Raw genomic sequence first — 25,050 nt, 5'->3', positions numbered from 1 at the left:
GCAGAGAACTGAAGAACTGATGCTTTTGAATTGTGGTGCTAGAAAAGGCTCTTGAGAGTCTCCTGGACACCAAGGAGATCAAACCAGTCAATTCTAAAGATCAACCCTGAACATTGATTAGAAGGACTAATGCCGAAGCTCCAATACTTTGGCCACCTGGTGGGAAAAGCTGATCATTGGAAAAGACCCTGATGCTGGGAAAGACTGAAGGCAAAAGGAGAAGGGGGAGGCAGAGGATGAGATGGCTAGATAGCACCACTGACTCAATGAACATGAATTTGAGCAAACTCTGGGAGATAGCGGAGGACAGGGAAGCCTAGCGTGCTGCAGTCCATGGAGGGGCAAAGAGTTAGACGTGACTCAGCAACCGAACAAGGAAATGATTCTCCATCAAAATACTGACCAAAAGGACATTATTAGAAGGCCCAGATTCACTTGTAGGGATTAAGTATATTATTCTACAAGCTCTATAATAAACAATTTAGTTTCACATATTAATCGTAGAAAAGCTACTGCTCTTAAGGATAAATCATTTACTTTTCTCTCCTGACAAAGGCTTAAAATCAACATATAGTAACAAAAATTTAGGAGATATTAATTTGACCACTTTTAGATATATATATATTTTTAAACTGCCCATTTATGGCTTAATTGGAAGCCTAAGAAACCAATTGTGTGTGCTTTGAAAAGGGGAAGGAAAGGCTTAAACACACATTTCAAACAGGAATACAGTTTAATCTCTTGTAGTTTTAAATATCAGTGATCAAACATAACTGAGAGCAAAGTAATCAGTCTGTTCACAGGATTACAATGGTAACATTAAAGTCTAATTTCAGCTGAAGTCAGTTACCGGCTCAGATATGTTAGGTTTAAATTTGTCTTGTGAAAACTGGTAGTAACAGTGGGTAACAATGCTTGCTTTAAAGTTAAGGGACATTTGATTATGAGTAAGGAAAGCATTAAAGTTGATTCCCAACACACAGTAGAATTCTGTTCATACAAGGCTCATTATTTCATGTATTTAGTTAAACTGTAAGATAAGTTGTATCTCCCTAGAGGTTACCAATACACACTGGAAACAATGCATATAAATATACTGACAATCTGTAGAGGCACTGCTAATCCTATCCTGGGTCCTCTAACTCAAAGAAGTTTCATTATGGAATGAAAACAGGGAATCCTTTTAGCTGAATGTTTAGTTCCCATGCTAGCAAATAATGCCAGAATTCTGTTTCTAAAATGGGGGGGAAAAAAAAAACCAAACCCACACACACTATCTGGTAGGAATGGTGGGAAAGAAATGATAAGAAAGGATTCTGAAGGAAGATTGAATTTGAGCTAAGAAATGTTAAAAAGTCATGGAACAAAGGACAGCTACTTCACAAAAGCAACAGTAATCACCCCTCAGCTCAATGAAAAAGAAAGAAAAAAAAAGAAGATAAAATGCTTTAGATAAAAATCTTCTAACTTCAGTAGTATAAAGAGAGACCTCTCTTTGCAGAGGGCATCATCGAATAAATCCTGAACCCAGTTACAGCCTGGACTCCTATTCTAGAATCTCTGTTCGAAGTATTATAGTGATTGACAGCATATTCAAGAACGTTTTCTTTTATATAAAACTAAGATGCAATGAAACACATGTGCAACAAAAGAGAGCACTTACTTAGCAGTCTAAAATATTTTTAAGTATATCAAAATCACCTTTTATATTTGAAAGCTATAAAAGTTCACTTGGTTTAAAATATGTTCATTTTAGAAATTTAGGAAAGAAGGAAAGAAGGGAGAAAGGGAGAGAGGAAGGAAATGGTTCACAGGGCACTACTCTGGCTTTGAAGAGTAAGAACATACATAGTGTGGATAACATTATAATAGCTTTGTATGGGGGCAGATGGTTACTGAATTTATAGTAGTGGTGATCATTTAACATATACAAATGTCAAACAATGTAGTATACCTGAAACTAAGGTAATGCTGTATGTTAACTATATGAAAAATAAGAATGTAAAAATGTCTTACAGAAGCCTCCCTTAACTCTGGAGACCCAAAAGAGTTAGGAACAACCTTCATGGGCCTCTCTGGTGGCTCAGACAGTAAAGAATTCATCTGCAATGCAGGAGTCCACAGTTCAATCCCTGGGCTGGGAAGAGCCCCCTTTAAAGGGAATGGTTACCCACTCCAGTATTCTTGCCTGGAGAATTCCATGAACAGAGAAGGGTGGGCTACAGTCCATGGTGTTGTAAAGAGTCAGACATGACTGAGCTACTAATATACATACATACAAAACATAAAGTAAGCATGTGAAAATGAGTTCTGTCATCATATTGCTTAAATAACATTCTATTACTTTAGGGGGAACTTTAAAATCAGATAATACAGGGAGGAGGAAGACTGAGAAAATTATACATATGTATTACATATTACTTTTATTTGTTTCATCCATGCTAATTTGTTAGATCATCAGACTCAATGGAAAAGAAGCAGTGGCAGCTTTTTGTTATAATAGAAAAATTATACAGCAACAGGTACATGGGGGAAATGTTTTAACCAGTAATATAAGCTCAAGTTAATATAAGTGGCTTTCTATACCATAGTAAGTATTCTGACCTAATGATTTTCATTTTTTAATAATGTTAAGTATTCATGCAGGAGGAGACCAGGAAACTGTTCATATAGCACAGACAACATTACAGAGAGATAATGGTTTCTAGTTGAATGAGTAGAAGTATTAAATGTATTAAAAATAGTTTTTACCACATGAGATTGGTAAACAGCAATCAACAGCAAACAACAAAAAAAAGGTAAATCTAAAATAAATTGATTTTAAATCAGTTTAAATATTTATTTTTAGGAGGTAGTTTAAATTTTTAGTTGTAGAATTAAGAAAAACATGATTAATATTATCCACAAATGAATAATACTTTATTTCCAGGTCCTATTTCCCACTCTATAATGTCAAATTTTATAAAATCATGACGTGTGTGAGGAGTAAGGCTCATGCACCACAGACATACGTACCATCACATGAGAGGGAAACGTAACTTCCTACGTCATCAGACATGTGTCGCATCACGTTTCTACCCATATTAAGACCAAGGACAATCCAATAATCTATTGCTGCTCCAAGAATTCCAGTCAATAAGTAAGCTAGTTCATGTCTGAAGACCTAACATTAAGATGGAAAAATATTACTAAAACATACTGAAAAGTACCATTTCTATTATTTTGAATACTTGCTGAGGCAAAATATAGCTATTTAAAAAAATGGGGCATGCTAATGCTAAAAGGTTATTCTTAAGAACTCTAGCAAATTAACTCCCTCTTTTCATTCTTTCCATCTCCTCCTTTCCTTCCTTCCTCCCTGATCTATATCTACATCTAAATCTATATCTATACGACAAAATAGTTAATAACATTTACAGCTCTCATATATGGATAGCTTGAAACAAACTTTTAAAGTAACTTCATCTAATTGTATCCAGTGCTTTAGTTGGGCAATAATTCTATTAAAACAATAAAGAAGTATTTGGCTTCTGTGGATTTCTGTTTACAAGAACATATGACTATAAAAAAAGAGAAATTTAGTCACCTCTACTGTTTATATATAAAATTAACCTTTAGATTTCCTTAAATGGCCTTTCAAAGGAAAAGACCTGAAAAACATAATGAATACAAGCTATAGCAAGTGTACTTTGTTGTTAAAAAAAAAACAATTGGCTGCTCAATTATTATTCAGTTCAGTTCAGTTCAGTCGCTCAGTCGTGTCCGACTCTTTGCGACCCCATGAACTGCAGCACGCAAGGCCTCCCTGTCCATCACCAACTCCCGGAGTTCACTCAGACTCACGTCCATCGAGTCAGTGATGCCATCCAGCCATCTCATCCTCTGTCGTCCCCTTCTCCTCCTGCCCCCAAACCCTCCCAGCATCACAGTCTTTTCCAATGAGTCAACTCTTCGCATGAGGTGGCCAAAGTACTGGAGTTTCAGCTTCAGCATCATTCCTTCCAAAGAACACCCAGGGCTGATCTCCTTCAGAATGGACTGGTTGGATCTCCTTGCAGTCCAAGGAACTCTCAAGAGTCTTCTCCAACACCACAGTTCAAAAGCATCAATTCTTCGGTGCTCAGCCTTCTTCACAGTCCAACTCTCACATCCATACATGACCACAGGAAAAACCATAGCCTTGACTAGACGGACTTTTGTTGGCAAAGTAACGTCTCTGCTTTTGAATATGCTATCTAGGTTGGTCATAACTTTCCTTCAAGGACTAAGCGTCTTTTAATTTCATCACTGCAGTCACCATCTGCAGTGATTTTGGAGCCCAAAAAAATAAAGTCTGACACTGTTTCCCCATCTATTTCCCATGAAGTGATGGGACCAGATGCTATGATCTTCGTTTTCTGAATGTTGAGCTATAAGCCAACTTTTTCACTCTCCTCTTTCACTTTCATCAAGAGGCTTTTCAGTTCCTTTTCACTTTCTGCCATAAGGGTGGTATCATCTGCATATCTGAGGTTATTGATATTTCTCCCGGCAATCTGGATTCCAGCTTGTGCTTCTCCAGCCCAGCGTTTCTCATGATGTAGTCTGCATGTAAGTTAAATAAGCAGGGTGACAATATACAGCCTTGACGTACTCCTTTTCCTATTTGGAACCAGTCTGTTGTTCCATGTCCAGTTCTAACTGTTGCTTCCTGACCTGCATATAGGTTTCTCAAGAGGCAGGTCAGGTGACCTGGTATTCCCATCTCTTTCAGAATTTTCCACAGTTTATGGTGATCCACACAGTCCAAGGCTTTGTCATAGTCAATAAAGCAGAAATAGATGTTTTTCTGGAACTCTCTTGCTTTTTCCATGATCCAGTGGATGTTGGCAATTTGACCTCTGGTTCCTCTGCCTTTTCTAAAACCAGTTTGAACATCTGGAAGTTCATGGTTTACGTATTGCTGAAGCCTGGCTTGGAGAATTTTGAGCATTACTTTACTAGCGTGTGAGATGAGTGCAACTGTGTGGTAGTTTGAGCATTCTTTGGCATTGCCTTTCTTTGGGACTGGAATGAAAACTGACCTTTTCCAGTCCTGTGGCCACTGCTGAGTTTTCCAAATTTGCTGGCATATTGAGTGCAGCACTTTCACAGCATCATCTTCCAGGATTTGAAATAGCTCAACTGGAATTCCATCACCTCCACTAGCTTATATCAAATACCATATCTAACTTACAGATATACAGATATCAAGTTTAAACATTGCTTTATATTACCATTTCTATAATAACATTATTAAACTACTATAAGAAATATGGCAAGGCATACAAAATTTACTTATACTAATGTTTTACACTAGTGTTTAAAAACATCTTTCTAATCCATAAACTATGAGGATGAAGAGGTGTGAAAATGATATTTTTAAACACCTCTGATTTAAACAGACACATTTTTTCACAATGACATTAAACTAGTTAAAATTTCTGTAGTTTTGGTATTTGCTGTCTAGGCATGTTGGACGCGTGAAAAAAAAAATCACTAAATTAACAGTTGGGTAGAAAGCATGTGAAAAGGTTTTAATAAATGTTATGATACCCAAATAGACTATAACTGATATGTTCTACCACCATATTATACCTGATATGAGATGAGTAACAGAAATATCCAGCACTTAGCACTTTGAACCCTCAGTGACTACAGGATTTATTTCTCCTGCCCTCAAAGACAAGGTTCTTATGAGTATATACCACATCATTCCTATCATAAGAAGTTATTAAATGATTTCAGAATTGAAGTGCTATTTTGGGGTTGCTGTACAAACAAGGACAAATGGTCAAGCAGCACATACATCAGACCCACTAAAAAGGTGTTTATTGAGGGAAAATCCACAGACAGGACCCTTAGCAGGTGCATAGGTCCCCTTCTGCCCTACCATGATGTTGTTGGGCAGCACGTGGTATTCTGGCAGGCAGGGCTGGACATCAGAAGGTGGGGGACAAACTCTGAAGATTGGGACCAAAGGAATTCTAAGCTGCATGATTAGAGAAACACTGCTTTTCTTCCAACATGATCAGGGGCCAAGATACAGAACCGTGACCATACCCTGATTCTGTGAGGTCAGGATTCATGAGTGGGTAAGAGCAGGGCCCCTTCTCCTGGTGCCATTAGAGAACTGGGTTTAAACTCTGCCGCTGTGGTTGTGTGGCATGGGGAGTGAGCAGCAGGACTGGTCGTTACCACCAGGCTGGGGAGGTGCCCACACCTCCCTCAGGCTCTAACTGTGACAAACCTTGCAGCTGACTGTAAATGGCTCTTGTAAGTACTGGGTCTTAAACAGTCTTCAACGAACTTTACAGGAAGCAAACTCTGTTCTGTGCAAAGCCCAAATGTAGATGATCACTGAGCAATATTACTTCTCATGGTTCAATTTATCAAGAGAACATAAAACTGGACAATGAAAATCTCTATTTAAATTAGCAAACTGATCATGTCTAGATTCATACCACAGAATATTCCTTTCAACATATACGTATATCTGACTTTTAGCAATGATACTACTCAGGAAGAAAGCATGAGACTATTACATTTGATTTTTCAAAGTATTCCTCTATTTCAATCAGGGTTACTTCAGCTCCCTGGTCCTAAGACTCCAGATATGAAAGACAAGGTTAGCCCAAAGAGTTAAGCTTCATGTAAACCACAATCCTAACACTGAATGATGAAGCCCCGGGTTGGTAGGTGTCCAATATACTACTGGAGAAAAGCAGAGAAACAGCTCCAGAAGGAATGAAGACTCTGAGCCAAAGACGAAACAATGCTTGGCTGTGGATGTGTCTGGTGGTCAAAGGAAAATCTGATGCTGTAAAAAGCAGTATCACATAGGAACCTGGAATGTTAGATCGATGAATCAAGGTTAATTGGAAGTGGTCAAACAGGAGATGGCAAGAGTGAACATTGACATTTTAGCAATTGAACTAAAATGGACTGGAATGGGTGAATTTAACTAAGATTACCATTTTATCTACTACTGTGGGCAAGAATCCCTTTGAAGAAATGAGGTAACCCTCAGAGTCAACAAGAGTCTGAAATGCAGTACTTGGGTGCAATCTCAAACCGACAGAATGATCTCTGTTGGTTTTCAAGGTAATCCATTCAACATCATAGTAATTCAAGTCTATGCCAAAGAAGCTGAACATTTCTATGATGACCTACAAGACCGTCTAGAACACCAAAAAAAGATGTCCTTTTCATCATAGGGGACTGGAATGCAAAAGTAGGAAATCAAGAGATACCTGGAGTATCAAGCAAGTTTGGCCTTGGAGTACAAAATGAAGCAGGGCAAAGGCTAACAGAGTTTTTGCCAAGAGAATGCACTGGTCATAGTAAACACCCTCTTCCAACAACACAAGGGATGACTCTACACATGGATACCACCAGATGGTCAATACCAAAACCAGACTGATTATATTCTCTGCAGTTGAAGATGGGAGAAGCTCTATGCAGTCAGCAAAAACAAGAACGGGAGCTGACTGTGGCTCAGATCATAAGTCCTTATTGCCAAATTCAGACTGAAATTGAATAAAGTAGGGAAAACCACCAGACCATTCAGGTATGAACTAAGTCAAACTCCTTATAATTATACAGTGGAAGTGACAAACAGATTCAAGGGATTAGATCTGAAAGAAAGAGTGCTTGAAGAACTGTGGACAGAGGTTCGTGACACTGTACGGGAGGCAGTGATGAAGACCATCCCCAAGAAAAAGAAATGCAAAAAGGCAAAATGGTTGTCTGAGGAGGTCTTACAAATAGCTGAGAAAAGAAGAGAAGCAAAAGGCAATGGAGAAAAGGAAAGATATACCCATTTGAATGCAGAGTTCCAAATAGCAAGGAGAGATAACAAAGCCTTCCACAGCGATTAGTGCAAAGTAATAGAGGAAAACAATACAATGGGAAAGACTAGAGATCTCTTCAAGAAAATTAGAGATACCAAGGGAACATTTTATTCAACAATGGGCTCAATCAAGGACAGAAATGATACGGACCTAACAGAAGCCAAAGATGTTAAGAAGAGGTGGTAAGAATACATAGAAGAACTATATAAAAAAGGTCTTAATGACCTGGACAACCATGATGGTGTGGTCACTTACCTACAGTCAGACATCCTGGAATGCAAAGTGAAGTGGGCCTCAGGAAGCATTACTACAGGAAAAAAGCTAGTGGAGGTGATGGAATTCCAGTTGAGCTATTTCAAATCCTGAAAGATGATGCTGTTAAAGTGTTGTACTCAATATGGCAGTAAATTTGGAAAACTCATTAGTGGCTGAAGGACTAGAAAAGGTCAGTTTTCATTCCAATCCCAAAGAAGGGCAATGCCAAAGAATGTTCAAACTACCGTACAATTTCTGTCATTTCACATGCTAGTAAGGTAATGCTCAAAATCCTCCAAGCCAGGCTTCAGCACTCCATAAACTGAGAACTTACAGATATACAAGCTGGATATAGAAAAGGCAGAGGAAGCAGAGATCAAATTGCCAACACCTGTTGGATCACAGAAAAAGCAAGGTAATTTCACAACAAACTGTGGAAAATTCTAATAGAGATGGGAATACCAAATTACCTTACGTGCCTCCTGAGAAATCTGTATGCAGGTCAAAAAGCAACAGTTAGAACCGGACATGGAACACAGACTGGTTCAAAATTAGGAAAGGAGTGTATCAAAGCTGTATATTGTCACCTTGCTCATTTAACTTATATGCAGAGTACATCATGACAAATGCCGGACTAGATGAAGCTGGAATCAAGATTGCCAGGAGAAATATCAATGACCTCAAATATGCAGATGACATCACCTTAATAGAAGAAAGCAAAGAGGAAGTAAAGAGCCTCTTGAAGAATGTGAAAGAGGCGAGTGACAAAGCTGGCTTAAAACTCAGCATTCAAAAAATGAAGATTATGGCATGTGGTCCCATCACTTCCTGCCAAATAGATAGGGATAAATGGAAACTTTATTTTCTTGGGCTCCAAAATCACTGCAGATGATGACTACAGACATGAAATTAAAAGATGCTTGCTCTTTGGAAGAAAAGCTATAACAAACCTAGACAGCATATTGAAAAGCAGACTCACTTTGCTGACAAAGGTCCATATAGTTAAAACTATGGCTTTTCTAGTAGTAATGTATGGATGTGAGAGTTGGACCATAAAGGTGGCTGAGCACTGAAGAATTGATGCTTCAAAAACTGTGGTGCTGGAGAAGACTCTTTAGAGTCCTTTAGTCAGCAAGGGTATCAAACCAATCAATCCTGAGGGAAATCAACCCTAAATATTCACTGGAAGAACTGATGCTGAAGCTGAAGCTCCAATACTTTGAACACCTGATGGGAAGAGTCGACTCATTGGGAAAGTCTCTGATGCTGGAGAAGATTGAGGGCTGGAGAAAAAGGGGGCAAGAGAGGATGAGAGGGTTAGATGGCATCATCAAGTCAATGGACATGAGTTTGAGCAAACCCTGGGAGATAATGAAGGACAGGGAAACATGGCATACTACAGTCCATGGGGTTGCAAAGAGTCAGACATGTCTTAGTGACTGAACAACAACAAAACCATAATCCAGCACTGCATCATGTAAAAATAACACAAAACCAACCAGCTGAGACTTTCCTTATGCAAATAAATGTACATGTGTACCTGACACCACAGATGAGTATCAATATTGCTTACTATTCAACTCACCTTCAAATTATTGTTATTAAACAGAGACAGGGCTCCGCTGGGGGTCCAGTGCTGCAGAGTCCTCCTTGCAGTGCAGGGGACACCAGTTGGATCCCTGGTCCCGAAGGTTACCACATGCCTTGGAGCAACTAAGCCCATGCATCACAAATGTAGAGCCTGTGCTCTAGTGCCCGGAGCCACAACTATTGAAGCTTACATGCCCTCGAGTCCCTGCTCAGAAACAAGAGAAGCCACTGCATTGAGAAGCCCGTGTACCTCAACTACAGAGTAGCCCCTGCTAGCCTCAATTAGAGAAAGCCCATAAGACAAAGATCCAGCGCTTCCAAAAACAAATAAATAAATCTTAAAAAAAAAAAAAAAAAAAGATAAGAAAAATTAAAAAAAAAAAAAATCAAGAGATAGGCACATCTTGCAGTATTTTCAAGGAAAGACTGCGGTTCCTTTACCATGGTCGGAAAAATTCCTACCAAAGTTATTCTATTTGTGTATCAATGGCTAAAATAGCTATCACATATCCGTTATAGAAAATTTTCATAGAAAAATATACTTTCAAATCAGGTTCTTGGATCCTTTTACACTATGTTCTTAACCATGACACTCACTATAACCATAGGACACTGTGCTATGGACTATACTCACTGTAACCTAACAATGCTATTTATAGCACAGAGAATATTCGCTTTGGAGTAGGTTAGAGGGGAAAAAGGCAAAAAAAAAAAAAAAATCATAAAAAGAGAAAAGCTTTCTTGGAATACTGAAATGTTTACTAAAGCTGAAAGAGTATAGCACAAATAACCTAAGATTTAAAGAAATGAAAGATATAATTTACAGATGTGACATATTTACCTTGAAACTCCCTTCTAATATGTTCAAGTTTTTTAGAAGACATTCTGTCAATACAGTTCTCTATTATCTACCAGTATAAGTAATCTCCAGGTTATAAACTTGGCAATCTCCCCAAAACTGACCAGTGTGCAGAAGAAATCTGAATGTTGGACTTCTGACTCCCAGATTAGGGCTTTCTACAATATCCCACAGCAACAGATGACAAACTGCTCCTCTAGTACCTCTGGCAGAAAGAGGCAAACATTAACTATATACTGTGCCTCTTCCTATTTTGAACAGTGGCACATGAAATGAGACAAAGTGTTGGCCGCTAGTCAAGGTTTTGCCCTAAGAAGCTGTGACATCTTGAATACGTTACTTATACTCTTCAACCTCAATTTCTTTATCTTTAAATACAAACTAGTTTCCATTTCTACCAATAACTATATGGTTATAATTAAACAGCATATAAGGACATCACAAAGAAAGGCAGGACTAAGCACTGAGCTTAGTAAAATGTGTACCTCCTCTATAACCTTGACACATCCCACCTCTGCTCTAACAAGGAAAGCCCAAGCTTTCTGAGATTATGACAATGAAATTCATTGCCATTGTGTCACTCTGCAATACTTTCTGATTGACATTATGACAAAACAATATTAGCATAAACTGAGGACTTCTGTTTAGCTAATGACTTAAATTGAATGCTTCAACTAAGCAAATCAAGATACAAATGCTTTGCAGTACAGAAAATGATGCCTGTGAACATGCATGGAATTCGTGAAATTGGAAACTGCCAAAGATTTAATTAAGTACAATAATGAATTCTAACACATAAAGTACCAAAATTAAAAAAAAAAAAACCCAGCTTATATGAAGTTAAGCAATACAAATGTTAAATAAAATATTTGCAAAGCTCAAAACCAATTCTCATACTACAACTGATGCTACAATTTCTTATACACTGCTTTGCAAATGTTTAATTTACTTATAATCTGAACAAAAATCTTCAGGTTAAATATGTATGAATTCGTTACTATTTACATTAGTATTTGCTGAGTAAATTCTTAACTGTGGGAGTCCTTTGATGATTTAGTAAAATTGTGGAAACATCACTTTTATTATTGTTTTCAATTATAAATGCAAATTTCATTTATATAATGGATAAAATGTTTTTTCTTATTTATGCATTTCTGCATAAATAAGAAAATGTTTTCTATACTTAATGATTTTATTGTCTAATCAGTAGAAAAAAAAGGCAATGATAATTAATCAGGATTTTATCACTTTTAGCTTATAAGTGTAGTTACACCCAGCAACAATCCTCCCTTTTTAATTCAAATTGAAAGAACAAACAAAAACCCTGAAAAGAATTTTTCTTTAAAGAATGCATCAGACACTTCCTAATTAAGAATCTTTAAAAATCAATAAGGAGATTCCGTTTCTGATAACGGAGGTCTCCCTAATTCAGATAAACTGTCTTACAAAAGAAAACTTAAAATGTTGAATATGTAAAACATCTTCTGTAAAGTTAAGAGAAACTGCTCAGCCAGGATCCAGGAGAAGGTAAAAACCAAGTGATGCCTCAAAGCTAGCTGACTTTGCCCTAAGGCCATCTGCTGACCCCAGAGAAAGAGCTGACATACAGGGGAGAAGAGAGAATAAAAGTCATGGCCCAAGGCCTAATGCCCAATATGCTGGCACCCTGCAGGGCTTCAATCTCAAAGCAAGCACGAAGCAGAAGCAAAACTACCTTTATCTGTAGCCCTGTGCTTCACATAGACTATTCAGGAACCCTTGACCCCAGCAACAAAAATTCTCCCTACAAGAAAATAGTCAGTGTCTTTGCCACAAACTGTTTCTACAAAGTAATTTTTTAAATACCATTTACAGCATACAGTCAGGCATACCTAGTTTGCAAGAAAATATAAAAGACAAGAAAACAGCAGAAACAATAGAAACAGACTCACAAAAACGTCAAATATGGAATAATCAGACATAGACTGTAAAATAACTATTGTAAGCATGTTCAAAGAAAAAAGAAAATCTTGAAAACTTTGTAGGGAACCAGAAATCATAAACATATACCATAGTAATTTGTAAGTTAAAAAGTCTAAAACTGGAAAAAGTACAAAAATTAAAAGTGCAATCGCCACGTTTATCTTTTTCAGTTCAGTTCAGTCACTCACTTGCGTCTGACTCTTTGAGACCCCATGAATCGCAGCATGCCAGGCCTCCCTGTCCATCACCAACTCCCGGAGTTCACTCAAACTCATGTGCATTGAGTCGGTGATGCCATCCAGCCATCTCATCCTCTGTCATCCCTTTCTCCTCCTGCCCCCAATCCCTCCCAGCATCAGAGTCTTTTCCAATGAGTCAACTCTTCGCATGAGGTGGCCAAAGGATTGGAGTTTCAGCTTCAGCATCAGTCCTTCCAATGAACACCCAGGACTGAATCTCCTTTAGGATGAACTGGTTGGATCTCCTTGCAGTCCAAGGAACTCTCAAGAGTCTTCTCCAACACCACAGTTCAAAAGCATCCATTCTTCGGCGCTCAGCTTTCTTCACAGTCCAACTCTCACATCCATACATGACCACTGGAAAAACCATAGCCTTGACTAGATGGACCTCTGTTGGCAAAGTAGTATCTATGCTTTTCAATACGCTATCGAGGTTGGTCATAACTTTCCTTCCAAGGAGTAAGCGTCTTTTAATTTCATGGCTGCCATTACCATCTGCAGTGATTTTGGAGCCCCCAAAAAATAAAGTCTGACACAATTTCCACTGTTTCCCCATCTATTTCCCATGAAGTGATGGGATCAGATGTCATGATCTTAGTTTTCTGATTGTTAAGTTTAAGCCAACTTATTCACTCTCCTCTTTCACTTTCATCAAGAGGCTCTTTAGTTCCTCTTCTCTTTCTGCCCTAAGGGTGTATCATCTGCATATCTGAGGTTATTGATATTTCTCCCGGCAATCTTGATTCCAGCTTGTGCTTCTTCCAGCCCAGCGTTTCTCATGATGTACTCTTGTTAGACACAGTTGAAAAGAGACTAGTGAACTAGAAATTGGATGAAAACGCTATTCAAAACAGACTGAGTGCAGAAAAAAATGGAAAATAAACACAAGAGGGTAAAAACACAGAGGATACAAAGAGGAAGTATAACGTTAAGTTCAACTGGAACTGATAAAGCAAAAGAGAAAATGGATCAGAGGAAATTAATTAGAAGAGGAACTATGTAAGAATTTTCCTTAAGCTAGAAGAGACTTTATTTATGGCTGCAAAGCCTTTGACTGTGTGGATCCCAACAAACTGTGGAAAATTCTTAAAGAGATGAGAATACCAGACCACCTCACCTACCTCCTGAGAAATTTGTATGCAGGTCAAGAAGCAACAGTTAGAACCAGACATGGAAAAACGGACTGGTTCCAAATCAGGAAAGGAGGATGTCAAGGTTGTATATTGTCACCCTGCTTATTTAACTCATATACAGAGTACACGATGCAAAATGCTGGGCTGGATGAAAAACAAGATGGAATCAAGATTGCTGGAATAAATATCAATAACCTTAGATACGCAGATGATACCACCCTTATGGCAGAAAGAGAAGAAAACTAAAGAGTCTCTTGATGAAAGTGAAAGATGAGAGTGAAAAAGTTGGCTTAAACTTAACAATCAGAAAACTAAGATCATGGCATCTGGTCCCATCATTTCATGGGAAATAGATGGGGAAACAGTGTCAGACTTTTATTTTGGGGGGCTCCAAAATCACTGCAGATGGTAATGGCAGCCATGAAATTAAAAGACGCTTACTCCTTGGAAGGAAAGTTATGACCAACCTCGACAGCGTATTGAGAAGCAAAGACATTACTTTGCCAACAAAGGTCCATCTGGTTAAGGCTATGGTTTTTCCAGTGGTCATGTATGGATGTGAGAGTTGGACTGTGAAGAAAGCTGAGCGCCAAAGAATGGATGCTTTTGAACTGTGGTGTTGGAGAAGACTCTTGAGAGTCCCTTGGACTGCAAGGAGATCCAACCAGTCCATTCTGAAGGAGATCAGCCCTGGGATTTCTTTGGAGGGAATGATGCTAAAGCTGAAACTCCAATCCTTTGGCCACCTCATGCGAAGAGTTGACTCACTGGAAAAGACTCTGATGCTGGGAGGGATTGGGGGCAGGAGGAGAAGGGGATGACAGAGGATGAGATGGCTGGATGGCATCACCGACTCGATGCACATGAGTTTGAATGAACTCTGGGAGTTGGTAATGGACAGCGAGGCCTGGCGTGCTACGATTCATGGGGTTGCAAAGAGTCGGACACGACTGAGCGACTGGACTGAACTGAACTGAACTGAACTGAATCCTATATGAGGTCAAAAAAAAAAGTTGAGTTAATTTCAGAAAGCAGAAATCATACAGAGCTCACTTTTAAGCTGTAAGTTACTATTAGATATTAATAACAAAAGCACAGACAAAACCCACTAACGACAAAAAGCCATCCATTTAGAAGTTTTAAAACACTCTTTTAAAAATTTCTTGGATCAAAGGGGGATTCATAATTGACAATAAAAAACACTTTGAAAAAATCAGTAAGAACACCCTACATTAAAGGATCAAAACTTGAAGGAGGAATCTCAAGTTGTACTCAAAAGGACATTTATATTAAGTACACATATTAGAAATAAAGACTAAAAAAAAAAAAAAAAGAAGATTCAAACATTCAAGAAGACAGAAGAGAAAGTAAAAGAAAGGGATTTTAAAAAATGAACTGAAATTAATAATACAGAAAAGTTAACAATAAAGTCCCCAAAAGATCATTTTGAAAAGAAAAATGACTAACATTATGCACCTAAAACATGGAACAGAATGTTGCTATGAACTTTACATATTTTCTGCATTTAATTTTCCCAGTTACCCTTCAGATAAATGTACTAACATCACTTTATGTTAAATTTCAAATGATAAGCAAAACCTATTTATGGAGAAATGGTTCAGGAAATAACTCAACATCAAGAAAGGTAGTTTTAAAAACAAGTAGAACTTATTAGTAGCTCACCAAAAAGTTGTATGGATTAGCTCAATTTTTAAAATCCATAGTTTCTTAAAAATTGAAACATCCAGAAACATAAAATCTAGAATGATAATCAACTGTAGATTTCTTAGCAGTAATAGCCAAGTAATTCTCCAAATGTGAAAACGGCACTACCACCAAATGAGGAATGATGAAACCAGCCACCAAGAATCTTTTACTTTAAAATTAGATAAACAAAATAGAAAACAATGATATATTTGGGTACATATTAATTTTTTTCAAGTAACTCCAAATATAAAAGGAAGAAAAAAGATGCATATGTCAAAGAAGTACTTTTTTCCAAAGGCCAATGTTCATTTGTAAATTAATCCTACTTACATCATTAGACTTGCATTTTTCCTTGTGAGAATATATAGTCCACTCCAAAAGCATATTTACAGGTTTGGTCAAAAGCCCAGAGGTCTCATTTCCTGACCAAAAGATTTCAAGAAGAACTGCCTTTCCTGTTATTTTCAGACTCTGAGAATCTGACCAGTCATACAACCTAATAAAAAGACAAATGAAAAGCATTATCTTTATGCCAATTTAACTATTACAGTTACTAGGCATAAGAGCTGCTAAATTGATCATCACAGTTATTAGGCATAATATCTTGCCATAAAACAAAAAATTCTAGCAATTTCTGAACATAGGAAAATCATAAAATATAAGGATCTTAATATCGAGTTATAATTCAGGAGTACACATTAATGTAACTGCAGGTTTTAGAGCATGTGCAAAGCTTACAGATATTATAGCCAGTGCTAAAACCTGGTATAGCTTTTTACTTAGGCTTTCAATTACTAAAGAATTCAAAAGTATACAAATTCTGAAAAATAAAAACAATCTATCCAAACGTGTAAGTCAGTGAAAAATAAAAATGTGAACTAAGGAAACATAACATATAAACCTTTACCGCTACTGAAGGACTGAATCTAGACATATATTTTTCAAATAAATCTACTTTAAACTAGAAAACAAGGTGGTTTTTTAAGAAATGTATATGTAAATAATTAGAAAAACGGTACATAAAACAACATATAGAAAAGATATATATTTTTTGTGTTTAAAACTTACTTTTGACTCAGATGTCGGACTTCACTTTCAATCAAATTAAAGAAAAATTTAAGCAGTGTTAGGTGGAGTACCTTAGAGCCAATAATATTTTCTGAAATTTGATGACAAAAACTTTCATTGAAAAGGCAAGACCTGGAAAACATGAACCCAACAATCTATAACATGTAACAACTCACTGAGTAATTTGTGAGCAAATTATTACGCTTCTCAGAAAATCATCAAAATTTTAATAAAGTTTGCTCCCACAAAATGTACAGCAAATTAAGCAAAATTTTATTAATAATATATTTTCTTCCTTTAAATATTAAACCCTGTCAAATATCCCATACAGTTAATTTTTCAACAATAGAGATCTAATTTCCCTATTTTTCAATGATTGTAATGTTTAACAACCAGCTGTTAGTCTCCCTTTGTATTCATTTCACTGAAAAAGAACAAAAGAGCTATGAATTTCATTAATTCATTGATTCAGATGATCAGCTACAGTTTCAATTAGCTACACTCAATTTATAATATTCTCCATAATCCTCCTCTTACTCAGATTATTTTCTTATTCATATTTAGTAAAATTAAGATTATTTAGAGCTATTTTTTTAGTTTTAAAAATTCAGTATTTATTTTCTTTCCATCTTCTGCAGCAGTTCTACCCAACAGAACTTTCTGTGATGATGGATATGTTCCACTGAACACTTGAAATGTGGCTTGTGTAGAACTGAGGTGTTGAAATTTTATTTAATCTTAATTAAATTTAAATATAGTCACATGTGGCTAGTGGCTTCAGAGTTGGAAGCACAGTTCTACAGTATTTTTAAAAAGAGAACGCAAGATAAATCAGAACTCTAGGACTAAGAGTCTAGGCAACAATATTTATTACAATTTTCTTCCAATTTCATTATTATATCAATGATGTACTTGCAACTCTGTACCTCTGTCTCCATCCTTTCCATCTCCTTTAGAATACCACACTAACAGAGTAGTGTGGTATTCTATTTAACAGCTATTAAATTTAATAATCCATTTGATACTTCAATCTAGTCTAAAAGGTCCTCCTTGACCACAGTTATTTAACTCTACCTGAAAACTGCCAGAGATAGATACAATAGTATCATTTTTTCATTTTATATGGAGAAGGCAATGGCACCCCACTCCAGTACTCTTGCCTGGAAAATTCCATGGATGGAGGAGCCTGGTAGGCTGCAGTCCATGGGGTCACTGAGGGTCGGACACGACTGAGCAACTTCACTTTCACTTTTCACTTTCCTGCATTGGAGAAGGAAATGGCAACCCACTCCAGTGTTCTTGCCTGGAGAATCCCAGGGACGGGGGAGCCTGGTGGGCTGCCATCTATGGGGTCACACAGAGTCGGACACGACTGAAGTGACTTAGCAGCAGCATATTATGAAATATTTCAAAAATACACTTAGAAGTAGACTAATATCATCCAGCTCATTTACATTCCTACCACTTTCCTAGGCACCTTCCACTAGACTCCCAACAGACATAGTTATTTAATAATTAGATCTGGTATCTGTTTATTAAAAAGTCTACCTTTAAGCTGTCTGAAATCCATTTCTGGTAGCATCAATTAATTCATTCAAATCTTTATTAAGCATTTATTATGTTCCAGATATAAGCACTGAGGAGAGAGATGTTTTAACACTGAGCATCTACTCTTCTGAAATTCAGAGGCTGCTTACATACACTGTTGGAGGGAATGTAAATCAGTATGGAGATCCCTCAAGGCTAATCATGTTTCTATTATGGCATGCAGCTGTAATTATCTTTTATTTTTTGCCTGGCTATTGACTGTGAAAACTGATAAACATCATTTACTATTGTGATTACATAACTATTACATTGACTTAATACTACTGTATTTATGATTGGTCAACAGAAAATAATAGAATTCTACATCACCAAAACTATCATTTAATAGAAAAATCTGTAATCACTTTTTAAAATCCAGATCCGTATCAGAATAATCTTGGAATTTTTTGAAAAATACAAATGCCCAGGTACTGCTTTTTCTATCCAGAGCTCCAGATATGTTTCTAATGAGCAGCCATGTTTATTTAAAAGCAACTGGATTATATGAGGATCGTTTATTTTTATCTAGTTTCACTTCTATTTCATATCCAGTGCTCCCATTTCATTTAGTTTGTGTTTTCCAATTTGTCTGTCTCTTCTTTTTTGACATTTTTTCTCAAGACTATCAAGTGTAGTAGAAAAGTCTCTGTATACATATATAAGTATGTATAATATAATATATATATTTTAGAAAACTTCTGAATTTTTGCCTGGCTAGAAAATTTGACATTTTGATTTCACTTGTTTGACTTAGTATGAATACAATACTATATTTCTAATAAAAAACAGATATGCAATAAGCAACAAAGGGAACTATAGTCAACATCTTATAATAAACTATAATGGAAAATAATCTCAAAAATAATGTATGTGTATATGGGTAACTTCTTTTAGATGGGAAATGCCAAAGAATGTTTGAACTACCGAACAACTGCACTCATTTCACATGTTAGGAAGTTAATGCTCAAAAATCCTTCAAGCTAGGCTTCAGCAGTACATAAACTGAAAACTTCCAAATATACAACATGGACTTAAAAAAGGAAGAGGAACCAGAGATCAAATTGCTAACATCTGCTGCATCACAGAAAAAGCAAGGGAATTCCTGAAAAACATCTATTTCTGCTTCACTGACTATGCTAAAGCCTTCGACTCTGGATCACAAACAAACTGTGGAAAATTCTTAAAAAGAGACAGGACTACCAGACAACCTTACTTGCCTCCTAAGAAATGTGTATGCAGGTCAAGAAGCAACAGTTACAACAACATGGAACAATGGACTGGTTCCAAATTGGAAAAGGAGTACATCAAGGCTGTACATTGTTACCCTGTTTATTTAACTATATGAGGAGTACACCATATGAAATGCCGGGCTGGATGAAGCACAAGCTGGAATCAAGATTGCTGGGAGAAATACCAATAACCTCAGATATGCAGATAACACCACCCTTATGGCAGAAAGTGAAGAGGAATTAAAGGGCCTCTTGATGAAGGTGAAAGAGGAGAATGACAAAGCTGGCTTAAAACTCAGTATTCAAAAACTAAGATCATGGTATCCGGTCCCATCACTTCATGGCAAATAGATGGGAAAAGTGCCAGAAAAAGAAACAGTGACAGACTTTATTTTCTTGGGCTCCAAAATCACTATGGACGGTAACTGCAGCCATGAAATTAAGACACTTGCTCCTTGGAAGAAAAGCTATGAAAAGCTAGACAACCTATTAAATAGCCAAGACATCAGTTTGCCAACAAAAGTTCACCTAGTCAAAGCTATGTTTTTCCAACAGCCATGTATGGATGTTAGAGCTAGACCATAAAGAAGGCTAAGTGCCAAAGAATTCATGCTTTTGAATTGTGCTGTTGGAGAAGACTCTTGAGAGTCCCTTGGGCAGCAAGGAAATCAAACCAGTCAATCCTAAGGGAAATCAACCCTGAATATTCATTGGAGGGACTGATGTTGAAGCTAAAGCTCCAATACTTTGGCCACCTGATATGAAGAGCCAACTCACTGGAAAAGACCCTGATGCTGGGAAAGATTGAAAGCAGGAGGAGAAGGGGACGACAGAGGATGAGATGGTTGGATGGCATCATCAACTCAATGGACCTCATTGAGCTTGAGCAAATTCCAGGAGATGGTGATGGACAGGGAAGCCTGGTGTGCTGCAGTCCATGGGGTCACAAAGGGTCGGACACGACTGAGAGATGGAGCAACAACAATACTATGTGTAAGTGGATCACCTTGCTGTGCACCTGAGACACTACTTGAATATAATATATATATAAAGAAAAAAATTAAGAACAGAACTACCATTAAGATCCAGCTATCCCACTTCTGGGCATTTATACAAAGAATACAAAAACGCTAATTTGAAAAGATATACACACCCTTTGTTTATTCCAACAATATTTTACACTGGCCAAAATATGGAAATAACCGTAAGAGCCCATCAACAAATGAATAACGATATGACACACGTTCACACACACACATACACACGTAATAGAATACTACTCAGAAAAAAAAAAAACTTGCCATTTGTGACAACATGGATAGACTTGGAGTGTATTAAGTGAAACAAGTCAGAGAAAGACATATACCCTGTGACTGTGGAATATAAAAAACAAATGACCAAAATAAATGAGCAAATTAGACCAAACCTAAACAACACACAGAAGCAGAGTAGCGGTTACCAGAGGGGGAAGGGCTGGGGTGGGTGGAGAGAAGATCAACTGTATGGTAACAGCAGAAAACTCAGTTTTCCTGGTGAGCACACTGCAGGTACACAAAAGCAGAAATACAATGTTCATATGCAATTTACATAATGTTACAAACTAACGTTACAACAATAAAGAATTAAAAACAAAAACAAAAGCCAGAGGCTGATTTAAATAAGAAACTTAACTCAAGGCAAAGGGCAAGAGATAGAAGTCGCATTTCACCTGTACTCTAAAGGATAATTAGGAGTAGTCAGGTATTTACAGGGTGTCAGGAATGGAAGTTTATAGAAGGCAGAGAAAATCTAAGAGCAAACGGTTAAGAAATGAAAAACAGGGGCTTCCCTGGCGGTGTGGTGATAAAGAAATCCGCCTGCCAATGTAGGAGACATGGGTTCAATCCCTTATTTGGGGACGATCCCACATGCCATGGAGCAACTAAGCATGTGGGCCACAACTAGAGAGCCTGTGTTCTAGAAGAGTCCAGGAGCCACAACTACCAAAGCCTGCATGCCCCACAGTCCATGCTCCACAACAAGAGGAGCCCCTGCTTGCCGCGACTCAAGAAAAGCCCACGCAGCAACAAAGACCCAGCATGGTCAAAAATTCATACATATAGGTAAAATTTTTAAAAAAGATTTCAGTCATTGGGTACACTTGGGAAAAGATGAAGATAAGAATGAAGACACACAGAGGGCTAAATTATGGAGGGTCTTACATGTTTTGCGAAGGAATTTTAAATGTTTTCTATAGGTGATGTATGTCTTAATGAAGGACTTTTATCTGGGAAATAATAAGACCACTTTGGAAAGACCATACTGGGGTACTTTGGAAGACAAAAGGAAAAAAGTAGAATCAAGGTCAACAAGGTTGGTAGTGCAACAGTTTACATAAAGAGCAATGAAGGCTTTTAAATAAATGTGATGACAATGAAGGAAGAAACAGATTTGAAAATTAGGAAGAATGGCAAATAAATAAACCATATATCTTCACTTCCTACACCTGTGTTGAGACAGTACTGTGTTAGAACTGTGCTCATCTCTTCAAAAGTGCAGAAGCTAAGAAAAAAGGTGCAGGAATTATGATTTTATCTTTTTACCCCTTGAAACATAGCACAGTGCCTGGCTTCCAGTAACTACTCAATAACTTTTTTTTTTAAAGAATAAATAAATGCATGCTAGCTAGCCAATTAGCTTGCGTTAAATATAATACAACCAAGATGGTAGGTAAATCCTTATGATCTCAAAGAAGTAACCAAGGATCTAGCCTTCGCCTGGCTAGTCAAGTAACCTTTCTCTTATTACTATGGACTCGTGCTAAAATCAAACATTTGGATAAAAACAAAGTACTTCGCAGACAAAGGAGGGCTATCAGATACACAGAGCTATCAGAAAAAAATGGAAAAATCGATTAGTTCTGTCTGAGAGAAAGCAGCAGAAATAGGAGCGATTTCTGAAAAGATTAACATATGGAAGACAAAGGAAGGATTTAGGCAGATGACAGCATGTGCAGAGGCATGAAAAAGATGACATATTTAGGAAACATTAAGTTCCATTTCAAAATTCAAATTCCTAGCTGAAAAAATAGAAACACTAAAACAGATACTGTACACAGTTACAAATGTTTATACTGACAATGACCAAAATTTGATAATGTTCATATGCAATAAATTAATTTTCTTACTTTTTACAACAAAGTTCAAATGTGTTTTGTTAAAAAGAAAACAAAGAATGATTTAGCATTCCTGTAAGTCCACTTCATATATTTATTAAACTTTTTTTTTAAAATAAAATGACTGACAAACATGACCAATTTAGCCCTTGTGTTAAACACAACACACAAACATCACACACACAAAAATAACTTTTTCTAAAAAGAAACATATTTATCAATATCTAAAAAATACATAGGAGAACACGGACTGTATGAAATTGAGCACCTTTGCATGTGAAATTCCTTACCTGATAAGCACTTCTATTAGAGACCATGTCCCTTTCATACAAGTTGGACACTGAAACAATTCTAAGTAATATGTTGACATGGCTGGGGACTTCCAAGGAGGGTGAAGGTGAAGAAGAGCTGACAATATATGAAAGTATCGACCAGAAAACGTATCTATGTTATCCTATTATTTAAAAACAAAGAAAGAAAGAAAACAAGATGACTAAAAGTACCGTTTTACCAGCTAACTTAGTTTAAAACTCTAATAACCCAGATCTAACTTTCTTGGCAAAAATATGTGTTTGGACAAAGGAGAACAGATGGGAGCATGATGTTTAGCTAATTGAATACTGACTGCAACTGAGAGAAGCATACTCTAAACATGCATCTGCGTATTAGACAATCTCAGCTATTGGGACTAACTTATATAAAATGTCCATTTACTTCTCATGATTATACTGAGATTGAGTCCCCAAATGTGACTTGAAATAAACTAAAGAAACTTTACATGCAACATTCTGACTTATTACCAATGTTAGTCTGACACAGCTTAAACCTGTTTTTTCTTCTAATTGGTACCTTGATAAAGAATATAACTAGAAATCTATCTTGATAGAAATCTACCTTTGAAAAGGTGTTTTCATTGGTTTTCACAGTTAAAAGAGTAAATTCAGTACCTACATATACTATGAATAAAAATGATTACCAATGTACTGAGTAATTTACTAAATGACCTTCTAGATCTCTGAAATTTGATTACTGCCACAGAAAAAAAATTCTGAGAAAAATATTAAAACAATTTAATTTAATTTAAAAACAAAAGAAACAGTAATAAATGGGTGTCTCATTTCTTATTAAAATGAGGGAAACAAATAAGGAAGAGAAAACAACAAATATATACATAATAATATAAACATACAAAACTAACTATAAATATGCAAAAAGAGAAAATTTGCATTTTAACATTCTTTGAAAGACCATCAATACGTAAGACTGCTCTTACCTGTAGAATGTTTTCTAGAAGAGCATGGAGAAGATAAACAGGAGGGATATAATGTGCTTGCAAAGAGGAAAGTTCCTCAATTGCTTCTTTAAAAAACTGTCCTTCTATGAGGCTTTCAATTAAATTTAATATTCCTCGTGGAAATTCAGCATTTTTAACCTACAAAAGGAAAGATTCTATGACTCAAAAGGAAGAGGAAAATTCTGATACGAAATTTTGAATTAGTAAGGAGCCTGAATTTCCTCATCTGTACAATGTACAATCTCTGGTCTCACTACTTCACTAGATTGTTTTGTGGTTCAAAAAGAATGATTTATATGAATGTGTTTTACAACAATAAAATTATACCATAAAACATATACATTGTTAATTGTTCTATTTATCAGTCTTTGTCACCTTGAATAGTATAGGGAAATAGTACCTCTAAAGAAAACTTCAAAAGGCATTTGCAAAGTCTGGCTGCTAATGAGACTTCAGTTAGAAGTACAACTACACATAGTTCTTTTTTTTAATTAAAAAAAAATATTTATTTATTTTTAATTGATTGATGATTGCTTTACAATACTGGTTTGATTTCTGTCATACATCAACATGAATTAACCGTATGTTTACATATGTCCCTTCTCTCTTGAATTTCCCTCCCACCTTCCGCCCATTTCCACCCTTCTAAGTTATTACAGAGCTTCAGTTTGAGTTTCCAGAGTCATACAGCAAATTCCCATTGGCTATCTATTTACACATGTTAGTGCATATACACACAGTTCTAATTCAGGTGCAAAATTACTTTTTGGTGTTCTTTTAAACTTATAAGCAAACTTTGTCTATTAACATATACTGAATATATTAAGACATCATCAAGTACAATCAATACTTGCAAAAAGTAACAATTGCTGTAACATAAAATTACTCTACAGAGGCACATTAACACAACTCTATAAGAGTTCCACAAAATACATCCTCCTTGATCAAAATATTTTTAACAATAAAAGTGACTACTTTGAACTAGTTGAGAATCAAGAATACTGTGAAAAACTAAATAGAATAAAGAAGTCAATTTTGAAGGAATGAAGGATACAAAGAAAATAATATACTTTTATAAATATTATACTGAAAATTTAATCTA

The 25,050-nt window shown here is 36.5% G+C and overlaps 1 protein-coding gene across 9 annotated transcripts in view; it reads right to left on the bottom strand.

Annotated features, from left to right (window-relative positions):
• SLF1 (SMC5-SMC6 complex localization factor 1) overlaps window positions 1-25,050 on the bottom strand; it is a 68,265-nt gene that overhangs the window by 12,018 nt on the left and 31,197 nt on the right. For all 9 annotated transcript variants that reach the window (XR_011567402.1, XR_011567401.1, XM_070792134.1 and 6 more), the window contains 5 exons: window positions 23,928-24,086; window positions 22,945-23,108; window positions 16,685-16,816; window positions 15,947-16,112; window positions 3,016-3,163 (listed from right to left, as the gene is read on the bottom strand). Coding sequence is in view for 7 of the 9 variants with exons in the window: in XM_070792134.1 (XP_070648235.1) it covers window positions 3,016-3,163; window positions 15,947-16,112; window positions 16,685-16,816; window positions 22,945-23,108; window positions 23,928-24,086 (769 nt within the window). In the remaining 2 variants the exon portion in view is untranslated. The remainder of the gene's footprint in view (window positions 1-3,015; window positions 3,164-15,946; window positions 16,113-16,684; window positions 16,817-22,944; window positions 23,109-23,927; window positions 24,087-25,050) is intronic.

Source organism: Bos indicus, chromosome 7, assembly GCF_029378745.1.
Source record: "Bos indicus isolate NIAB-ARS_2022 breed Sahiwal x Tharparkar chromosome 7, NIAB-ARS_B.indTharparkar_mat_pri_1.0, whole genome shotgun sequence".
Lineage (NCBI taxonomy): Eukaryota > Metazoa > Chordata > Mammalia > Artiodactyla > Bovidae > Bos > Bos indicus.
Note: the sequence above shows the minus strand (reverse complement) of the source record. Positions and strands in the feature narration are given on the sequence as shown.